General features: G+C 32.8%; 1 protein-coding gene across 1 annotated transcript; it reads left to right on the forward strand.

Moving 5' to 3' along the window:
- Positions 1-222: 222 nt before the first annotated feature.
- LOC112526534 (axial regulator YABBY 1-like) lies at positions 223-4,036 on the forward strand. Its single transcript, XM_025136858.1, has 7 exons — positions 223-541; positions 827-1,009; positions 1,542-1,653; positions 2,402-2,450; positions 3,165-3,240; positions 3,370-3,444; positions 3,674-4,036. The coding sequence occupies exons 1-7, from the start codon at positions 431-433 to the stop codon at positions 3,740-3,742; spliced, it is 675 nt and encodes a 224-aa protein (XP_024992626.1). The 5' UTR covers positions 223-430; the 3' UTR covers positions 3,743-4,036.
- Positions 4,037-11,497: the final 7,461 nt, after the last annotated feature.

Raw genomic sequence — 11,497 nt, forward strand, 5'->3', positions numbered from 1 at the left:
CGAGGACGGCTAACAAAAGTTAAAGGGTCGATGTGAAAAGTACGTTAAAGAAAAATGAAAATAATGGAATGATTCATGGTTTCATAAACAACAAAAAGAAAAATAATAATAAGATATTAAAGAAAAAACAAGGGAGAAAGAAATGTGGGGTTAGAGTTAGATTAATCCAAGTGCTATCCTATACAGTGGGTCTTTCTCTCTCATTCTCTTTTCTCTCACATTCCTTCATTTGTAGCTTCCTTCTCACTTGTCTTTGAGAACGCACACACATAAACACAAGGAGGTCAGATCCCAAAGGTGGTTAATCTGTCCATCAATCAATCCATATACATTGTTCAGTCAATCTTATCAATCAATCAAATCAAACTGTGAGAGAGAATCAAACAGGAGAGAGAGAGAGAAAGTAGAAAGGGCAAAAGTGAGGAAAAACATGTCATCTTCAGCTGCCTTTTCACCGGACCACCACCACCACCACCACCTCTCTCCTCCCTCCGAGCAGCTCTGTTATGTCCAATGCGATTTCTGTGACACTGTCCTCGCGGTACAAAACAACATCATCATCATTATCATCCGTAACACTATATATATAAATATATATATATATATATCTCCTGTTTGAGTCATCACAATCTTTGATTACTATCTACTTTGTTATTTTCCGATTTTCTTGATGCAAACCTGATTTTCTGTAAATTATGACAAGAAAACTCTCTGCTACTTTAAAAAAATCGATCTTTATGATGATCTTGAACTCAATCTTCATGATCTTCATTTAAAATGCCTGAAAAAGAATATCGTTTTCATGATTTTTTTAATGGTGTTGTAGGTGAGTGTTCCTTGCAGCAGTTTGTTCACAACTGTTACTGTTCGATGTGGGCACTGCACCAATCTCCTGTCTGTCAACATGCGAGCTCTTCTCCTTCCTGCTTCCGCAGCGGCTGTTGCTGCCAACGCCGCCGCTAATCAACTCCATCTTGGCCATAATTTCTTCTCTCATCAAAACATTATGGTACAAATTAACTTGTAATTTAGTGAGAAAAAAAAATATGGACTTTACACGACTCCTGCTCGATTTTTAAAGAGAGAAAACCCAGATGTCTTTTCCATGGGTAATGTTATCTTTTTTAAGAAAGAAAATGAGTATTACCATCTTGTTTATGTGTGCGTCTTTAGCTTAACGAGGTCTGCAGCTATGGTCGATGGATATCTTTTCTAAAACAAATATGATGAACGTCCTCCGTCCGATTTCTACCCAAGATCTTTATTGAAAAAGGATATCTAGGGTTAGGGTTTTGCTTTTTCTAATCTTTTTCTACCCAAGATCTTTATGATGAACGTCTTCCCGTAAATGTATCACAAAGAATTAAGGTTTTCTCAACTTCTTTCTGTTGGGATCTTGGGGCCTTGGCATGTATGCCATAGACCATGGGGTTTTAATTTCATGGAAATCATAGGAGTTGCTTAAAACTGTAAACATCGATGTTCTAACCCCCGTTCTGTAAAATGTATATATGTTTAGTTAACGTCATAAATCTTTTCAGGAAGAGATGAGAAACACCCCTTCCAACTTGTTCATCAATCAACCAAATCCAAATGCTCCTTTCGCACCTGTTCGAGTTGACGAGCTTCCCAAACCTCCGGTTGCGAACAGACGTAAGACTATCAGTTCTTTTGTTCTTACACCACCTATAAGTCTTTTAAAGAAGACAAACCAATGAATAATCCATTAATTTAACTTGCATCTTACCATACCATTGGTGCTTCTAATCTAGAATAGTTCTGAGAAAATCAAGCTAGCTTTCTAAAATACTTCAGTGTTCGTACTTTCAAAAGTTAACACTCAAATGGGGTCTTAAGACTATTGTTTTGGGTAAGAAGAAAAACTCTCTTTCTTTAGATTTTATTTCATGCCTTTCCCTCTTCCTCTTTGTTATTTCTGAATATGTTAATTTTGTACAACCAAAAAGGCAACTTTACATCAGCAACTTTGCATTGAGTTACATTACTGATCATCTAGGAAACCCTAACATACTTATTCAAAACAAAAGGTTCACGCATTCTATCCCTCACACCAACACATAAACACACCCATGATCTAGCTAAAAAAATGACCTATTATTTACCTTTTTAATTTACTTTTTACAATACTTTGTGCCTTTGTTTTTTGTTTGCATGTGTGCCAAAATCAGAAAGTGTATATCCACCCCAGAAAATAAAACGGTCACAGATCTTTGATAGATAAAAGATAATGATGATGTTATGATAGGAGAGAGAGAGAGAGAGAGAGAGAGAGAGAATAGGGAAGGTAGAGGAAGGAGAGGGTCTATAAAATAGTCAGCAATGAAACGATTTTATTGTAATATCTGTTTACTTTGTCACTGTGTTTGTCTTCTATTTGCAGCTCCAGAGAAGCGCCAAAGAGTGCCTTCTGCTTACAACAGATTCATCAAGTAAGTAATTTTTTTCACTTTTAACAACAAAAATATCTGTAATGAAATATTTTTGTGCATAAAAACATACCCTTGTACAACAAATAAGAGAATATGTGGGACCAAATGGCCTTTGTTCTAGCGGTACGTGAATCATTCGTCTCCTATGAGGTCAAGGGTTCAAACCTCACCAAAGGTGAGGAGGGTGTGTGAGTTTATTTGTTTTATTTGTCATATATATAAATATATGTGATAAATTTGAAGCTCATCATATCATGATCTGTGTTAGAACATCATTAAAGGTATTTGTTTTGTGAGAAGACATGAGATAAATATTCCATAGGAAAAAAGAACATAAGATAAACATATTCAAAATATAAAAAACAAAAACAAAGGATCAAATCTGAAATTTCAAAGTACTAGTTTGAATTTTTAAGTTAAAATGTACTGCTTTAGACAGCAGAGTACATTTTTATTGAATGAATTACTTGTACTGTGTAAATGGTTACAAAATCTGAGCTTCTATCAATGTACTCTCTCCCACTTTATTAATTTGTTGTATTGATATTTTACTTTAGACCACTTTTATAACTCTATAATCTGTACATGTCTAATTATATTTAACAGACACAACCTTTGGATTTGGAATCACATTTTGAGTCACTAAATTTGAATAAAAAGGTATATGAATTGCATAAACCTTGGAAAAAAAAGGGTTAAACATATGAATTGCAGGGAAGAGATCCAACGTATCAAAGCAGGAAACCCAGATATCAGTCACAGAGAGGCCTTTAGTGCAGCTGCAAAGAATGTAAGATTAAATAATCTTGATTTTCTAGCTTAAATACAAGGCAAAAGCTACCTAGGGTTTCTAATTTAGAACTAGGGTTTCCATTTTCTTTCTCCTAATTCTATTATTTTTATAAATTGTTTGTTTAAGTGGGCCCATTTTCCTCACATCCACTTCGGACTTATGCCTGATCAACCCGTGAAGAAACCCAATGTGTGCCAACAGGTAATCCTTTTTTACCCTGGAATTTTGTCTATCAACTCTTTCTCAAACATATCTATCTTGGTCCTACATTAATCCTTTTTTCATATTCAACATGTGGTTATGTTTCTGTGTTCATCTTTATTAGTGAGAAACTGAGAAAGTGTAAACCTTTTCTGCCTCAGATTAGCTTTTTCTCTAACAAGTTCTTGTGCTTCACTGTGTTATTATCTTTGTGTTTGTAATTATGCAGGAAGGAGAGGATCTGCTCATGAAAGATGGATTTCTGACCACCGCCAATGTGGGTGTTTCACCTTATTAAGAAAAGTGGAAGGGCTGAGATATAAATAGCTAGCTAGGGTTTCTAAGTTTCGCATGTACTTTGCCTTGTTGCTTGAATGCCTAATTAAGACTGAATAATTAGGGGTTCTTGTTTTATGCTATTATCTTTAAATCAAAGTCTCTTACTTTATGGTATCAATGGGGGGATAGAATCATTTGAGGTCTTTTGTAAAATCTAGTAGTCAATCACTCTTGAAGACCCTTTCATGTTGATTTCATCTCATGCTGTTTTGTATCATTATCATTAGTAATTCGGAGCTTCCATTCGTTTTTAGGTGATCAAACTAATAGAGAATGTAAGGGACATGTGCTAGAACATCTTCTTATATCATTGAATATACTAGCTACATGTACCAGTGCACTTGGATTTTTCACCTTTCTAGTGATTAGTTACAAAAGGTGTTGCATTAATTTGATATCCCATCCTTGAGTTGTAAAAACGATAGCGGTGAGGATCCTCGACCTACCATCATCATTGTTGTCCGTTTCTGATTTAATACGAATAGCCTTTATAGTGCGTACCCACTACCGATGAGCCTTTCATCCCTACCATCCTTAATATTTGACACAATGTCATTCCAATCTTATGGTCCCTAGTCATCAAAATTCCTATTCCTAGAGGTCACACCTCTGTCTTGCCAAACCTTTGTTATCAATTTGCTTTTGATTTTTGTAAAGGCAATCTATAAAAGAAGGTGACTAGCTGTGTGCAAAAAAAGAAAAGAAATAAAACAGAGATCTATGGAAGGGATAGAAGTAGTTACCTAACAACCTTTTACAAGCAAAAATGAAAAAGAAGTAGGAAAAGGGCTAGCAAAACTCAAGCAAACCCACAACATATCAGGAACAGAAACAGCAATCCAAGAAACAAAGAAACAGCTTATCTGATGCTCTTTCTAGAGTTTGATACAGAACCTAATGGGGTGAACTGATCAAAGAGCCTTCACCTCACCACACAGCTCAGCAGGGTCCTCTCATAATTAGCATCAAGTTACTCAAGATTATACCATGCTATCAACATTTTTATGAACCCAATTCTCAAAAAAGAAATTTAAACCCTGGGTTTCCAGAACTCTTCTCTGTTGGATTTTATAATTAACCGAATTAACGAATAAAAACACGGGTTTGAAATTTTGGTTTAAGGTTGCAGTTGATGTAGTTGATCACTATACTGGTCTAACTAGGAAGCTGATGAACAAAGTGACAAATGGAGGGTGGAGGAGAGCAAAAAGCTTAAAACCCCAGGGTAGAGATAGGAAAGGAGATGAACCATGATGATCACCATATCTAGAGATGGGCCGGCAAGAGATCAATCATCTCTTAAAGCAAAAACTGCCAAAAGATTTCGATAAAAAGAATATTTGAATGATTTGAATCTGAAAAGCTAGAGTGCCCTTTTTACTTTATTGAAAAGCATAGGTGATGCAGATGCAGATGCAGATGCAGTAAGGCAAAAATAGGATTTTTATGGCCCATATGGAACACCCAAAGACCCTGAAGGCCATAAGCCATTGGGTTTGTCCGGTTAAAAAGTCAATTGTGTCGATTTGATCAACAAAATATTTTTTCTAAAACCAATGGGCCTTTGGCCTAGCGGTACTGTAGCTCTTGGCCTTCTAGGAGGTCAGGGGTTCAAACCTCACCATAAGTGAGGAGAGTGTGTGAGTTTATTTGTTGCATTTGCCGTATATAAATATTATATACTTCAAAAAAAAATCCTAAAAGCAATAATCTTCTAAGCAAGACGCAACCCTATACCTTGTGCGAACGTCATTTTAGCCGATTAATTTCCAATGTTTAGGGGCTTAAATCGGACTTTTTCCTTGTTTTGGATGGATCCTAGGTATGGTTACCACTACAACAATATTGGCTTTATAGAAGGTCTAGATTGTCTAAGCGTCCTAATTGATACTTTTATTATAACTTGAGTTTATAAAGCGTCCTAATAGAATCTTTTATAATAACTTAAGTTTATAGGACCAAAACTATTAAGCGTCATATCTAAAAGTGTTACCGTCGGCTTATATATAATGATTTCGGACATTTTAACAATTTTTTATGACGCTTTATAAATAAAGTGCCGCAATAGTTATTTAATATGATATTTTTGATAAGCGACCTATAAACCTGTTTTCTATATGAAACTTGTGCTTATAAAACACTTTTTAAAATACTTATTAAGAAACTTTATTTAAAAGCGTCTTAAAAACTTGTTAAAACACTTATAAACCTATTGTAACACTTTTAAATATGATGTTTTTTGTTTCGGTCCTATAAGCTCAAGTTTATAAAGTATTTTATTATGATGCTTAAACATTTTAGACATTATATAAAGTCAATTTATTCTATTGTATGGTTTTCTTTCAACGTCCATGGCTCTTGTAAAACATTCTGGACTCAACTTTTACTACATCAACTCACATCTTTAGTAGAATCTCATGCTTGGTTATTGATAGAAAATTCTCGAAGAGGTATGCAGTACCAAGTTAGTTAGTCTGTCATATACATATACATATATATATATATATGTATATATATATATATATATATATATATAGACACACACACATAGGGGGAATATTTTGCAAACCAAGTCATTTGTACAAATCGTGAAAACAGTCGAAAAAATTTCATGAAATTGTTTAATATGATGGATTATTTCAAATAATTATAGACATCATATTTATTCTATTAATTTTAGTAAACAAATTTTATTACAAAGAGAAATACATAAACGGTTTAATTTTTACATAAAAACAAAAATATATGAAACATTTTCATCATGAAATGAATTAGTTGAAACAATTTCATCATATTAAACAATTTCATGGAAAATTTTCACTAAAATAAATAATGAAATCGATGGTTTTCACGGTTTGTACAAATAGTTTGGTTTGCAAAATATCCCTCCCATATATATATATATATATATATATATATATATATATACACACACACATATACATATATACAGAGACAGAAAGGGGGGATGATCTTTCGTTAACCAAACAAATGGTGTTAACTATACAAACCCATTTGCACCAATAAAAATCATTGTTAGTCCTTGTTAATTAACATGTTGAAGTCAATTATTATGGGCACAAAAGTAATTTTAGTTTTTAGTTATTTTTTAATTAATAAATTTAATGGGATGTTAAAAAAAGTTGTTGCATGATTTTTGGGATTATAATCATATCAAATCTTTCAAATTTCTCAATGAACAAGTTTAAAGAGATAGAAGGATGGAATTTCAACTTGAACAAGTTCAAAAGTGAAACCAGTGAACAAGTTTCACTTATGAATAGGGTACACTTATCAGTATCATGAACATTGTTTTATAGTGTGAATGCGTTCATGATCAGTTGTTGAACACATGTACACTAATTTTTTATGTCTAAGTTCTTATGAACAAGATTCATTCACTAGCACTGTCATATGAACAAGTTTCAATAATGAACACATTAACTGTTGCACTAATGAACATAGTTTCACTTATGAACTTGTTCCAATTGAATCTTCATTTTTCTCCCATAGTAAATGTGTTGTTTGAAAAACTTGAAAATACATGATATAGTTATCATCCCTAAAATTATAACAACTCTTTTTTGTAACACCCTATTAAATTCATTAATTAAAAGATAACTAAAAAGTCTCTCTGATCTTCTCCAAAATTACCCTTGTTCATTGTTGTTCACATGCGTTAGTTTCAATCGTTTTACAAAATTACCACTGATCAATTTCATCCGTAGATTAGATAAATTAAAGATTGAAGAAGAACTATGTGTGTGTGTTTGTGGACCTTTTGAAAACTCTCATAAATCATGATATCTTTGAGAACTAATGCATCATATGTTATTTCATATATTTTCTTCATCTATGATTATAATTTAATGTTGTGATTAACATATATTTTTTTAGAATGTGTATGTTTACAAGTACCGGTTTCACCATGTGAACATTTTTGACATGTTAGTGAAACAAAAAATAAGTGAAATTTTTTTAAATTGTGAACCGAATACATATGAAATAAACACATTGTGAAACAAATATGTGTAAATCAATACATTAAATACTATACGTGGATGGAAAAAAAAAAGCAAGTGAAACAAACCCTTAAGGTAAAAGTTCTCACGGATCTCACAAATTTTAGAGTTCTCAGATTACTAAGTTCCTATATATAAGGGGTCTAACCAAATGAGAACTCAATAATTTGAATTAATCGTAAGATCCAATGTGAGTCACTCATTTAAGATAATTAAGTTATTTATTAAATAAATAAATAAAGAGATAATTTAGTAATAAAAAAGACAACTCATAAATACAAATAATTAATTTATTCTCTCCATAAACAGGAAACCCATAACTCTTCATAGTGTGTTATATTTGAATTTTTAATGCCAATAACACAAAGTGTATTTCGTTATTTCGATGTTTTCCTTGTATCACAATCTGTGTTCTCCTTGTTTACAGTGTATCACATTGTGTATCGGGTATCACAGCGTGCATACAATGGGTATCATAATGGATATTAGTAGGTATGAGTGGGTATATAGAAAGAATGTTCCTAATTAATGTATCACAACATGTATATAGTGGGTATCACAATGGAATGTTCACGTTGGAGGGAGAGGAGACGTAATATTTCTAAAATACCTGAAATGACATTATTTAAAAAATTTAAGTCAAAATTACAAAAATTATTAATTTCCTAATTTAAACTTTGATTGTTGGTTGAGTTTGGATCTCCCGAATCTCACGGAACATTGAGTTCTCACTTGAATAACCTTATCATATATATATATATATATATATATATATATATATGAGCTATCAAATGAAAACCACCATCATTTGTACAAATCATACAAACCACTCTCATAGGTCGATTTCATTGTTTAATCTTATAAAAAAAATTCATGAAATTGTTTAATCTTGTGAAATTGTTTCATATAATATTTAATGAAATTATAATGAAACTGTTTTATGTATTTCTCTAAAATTAAAATAATGAAGATAATAATATCCATAATTAACACTCTCCACAATAAAATGGTTAATCAACCTCTCATAATTACAAAAAAAATGAACAAAATGAAAAATTATGATTGGTTGAATGAGGTTTTCACGGTTTGTACAAATTGAGTGGTTTTTATTTGAACGCTTCTCTCTCTCTCTATATATATATATATGTATATATATATATATATATATATATACACATACACTTCAGAGTATTTAGTAGTCTTGTGTGTTTCATTAAATACGAAAGAACAAGAGATTGATTCTTGCTAATCCGAGGGATATTAATAGGTTATCTAAAGGGGGTCAAGCTTCAGAATTTGGGTGCCAAATACGAAGAAGATAGTTCACTTACGTCATCTGACGTTCAACGAATCTCATTTCTGATCAAGGCACAATCGATGCATGTGATTGATACTTCAACTTTCGAGGTTCTAAAACCAGTTGAATTGAGTTTGTTACTTCCTAAATAACTTCGGTCTCCAGCAATCAACTATATGATCCATGGTTGAAATATATACGGTTATTTTATTAAGAACCCATGAAATTGTTATAACCTTGAGAATTAAGGCATCATGTGTTATTTCATATAGTTTTTTTTCATCTAAGACTAGAATTTAGAATATCAATAAACATAAAGTTGTTTTACTTTGTGTTTGTTTCACATGTATTTGTTTCACAATCTGGACCCCTTTAGTCTGTTTGTGAAACAAAAGTTACACGTAAAAAAGTTTCACAATTGTAAAACACATACATATGAAACAAACACATTGTGAAGCAAATATGCGTTTATTAATACATTAAAATTTATCTTTAGATGAGAAAAAAATCATATGAAACAATACCTCACTACTAGAAAACAGGCTATTTCCGGTATATATCCGGCGGATTACAACAAAAATGTCAACTTCTGTTGACTTCCGCCGGAAATCCGCCAGTAAAATTATTCTGATAATATTTCCAACAGAGTTCTTAACTAATTATTTTAAACTTGTATTTAAATCTAATTACAATAATTTACCGGCGGATTTTTAATTAATTTTTTAAAATTAAGATCCTTCGGAAATCTGCCGGAATAGTTATTCAAGATTTTTTTTTAAAAATTAATGATTTCCGGCGGATTTCCGGCAACTTTTCAATTTTTTCTCATTTTTCAAACTTTTATTTTCTTAATGGATCGTATTGGGCTTTAACGGTTCTACTGGGCTTTAACGGATGTTAGTTGGGCTTTAATAAATCGTAATGATCTTTAATGGATCGTATTGGGCTTTAATGATTATATTGGCTTTAATACATCGTATTGGGATTTAGTGGATGTTAGTTGTCGTTTAATGAACCGTATTGGGTTTAAAGCACCTATCTGACTTTAATAGATCGTATTGGGCTTTAATGGATCGTATTGGTCTTTAATGGATCGTATTGGGTTTTAACAGTTCTATTGGTTTTAACGCATCATATTGGGCTTTAGTGGATGTTAGTTGTGGTTTAATGGACTGATTGGGCTTTAATGGATCGTATTTGGCTTTAACGGTTCTATTGGTGTTTAACGCATCGTATTGGGACTTAGTGGATGTTAGTTGTGGTTTAATGGATATCATTGGATTTTAATGGACATATTGGGCTTTAATGGATCGTATTGGGCTTTAATGAACCGTATTAGGTTTTGATGGACCGATTGGGCTTTTAATGGATCGTATTAGGGTTTAATAGATCGTATTGGGCTTTAAAGTTTCTATTGGGCTTTAGTGGATGTTAGTTGGGCTTTAATGGATCGTATTGGGCTTTAATGGTTCTATTGGACTTTAATGCATCATATCGGGTTTTAGTGGACCATATTGGGCTTTAATGGATCGTATCCCGCTTTAATGAATCGTGTTGGCCTTTAATGAACCGTATTGGGTTGTAATGGACCGATTGGCCTTTAATGGATTGTATTGGTCTTTAATGGATTGTATTTGGCTTTAAAGGTTCTAGTGGGCTTTAGTGGATGTTAGTTGGGCTTTAATGGATCGTATTAGTCTTTAACGGTTCTATTGGGCTTTAGTGGACCGTATTGGGCTTTAAAGGTTCTATTAGGCTTTAGTGCATGTTAGTTGTGGTTTACTGGATCGTATTGGACTTTAATGGACCGTATTGGGCTTTAATAGATCATATTGGACTTTAATGTACCGTATTGGGCTTTAGTAGATCGTATTGGCCATGGACCATATTGGGCTTTAATGGACCGTATTGGGTTTTAATGGAACATATTGGGCTTTCATGAAACATATTGGGCTTTAATGGTTCATATTGGGCTTTAATTGACCGTATTGGGCTTTAATAGACCGTATTGGGTTTTAGTGGACCGAATGGGCTTTAATGGAACGTATTGAGGTTCAATGGACCGTATTGGGTTTTAATGGACCGATTGGGCTTTAATGGACCGATTAGACTTTAATGGACCGTATTGAACTTTAATAGACCGTAAATTGGGTTTTAGTGGATCGATTGGGCTTTAATGGAACATATTGGGTTTTAATGGACCGTATTGGCTTTAATGGGCATTAACGGTTCACTTCTTACTTCTCAAATATTTACCATTTCTCAAAATAACCTATGACTATATATACACACACACACACACACACACACACACATATATATATATATATATATATGTATGTGTGTGTGTCAAAGATCATGTGAGAAAGAAAGTTAAGTGAGAGGCGTAAGAAGG

The sequence above is a fragment of the Cynara cardunculus genome (genome assembly GCF_001531365.2).
Source record: "Cynara cardunculus var. scolymus isolate 2C chromosome LG 14, CcrdV1, whole genome shotgun sequence".
NCBI lineage: Eukaryota > Viridiplantae > Streptophyta > Magnoliopsida > Asterales > Asteraceae > Cynara > Cynara cardunculus.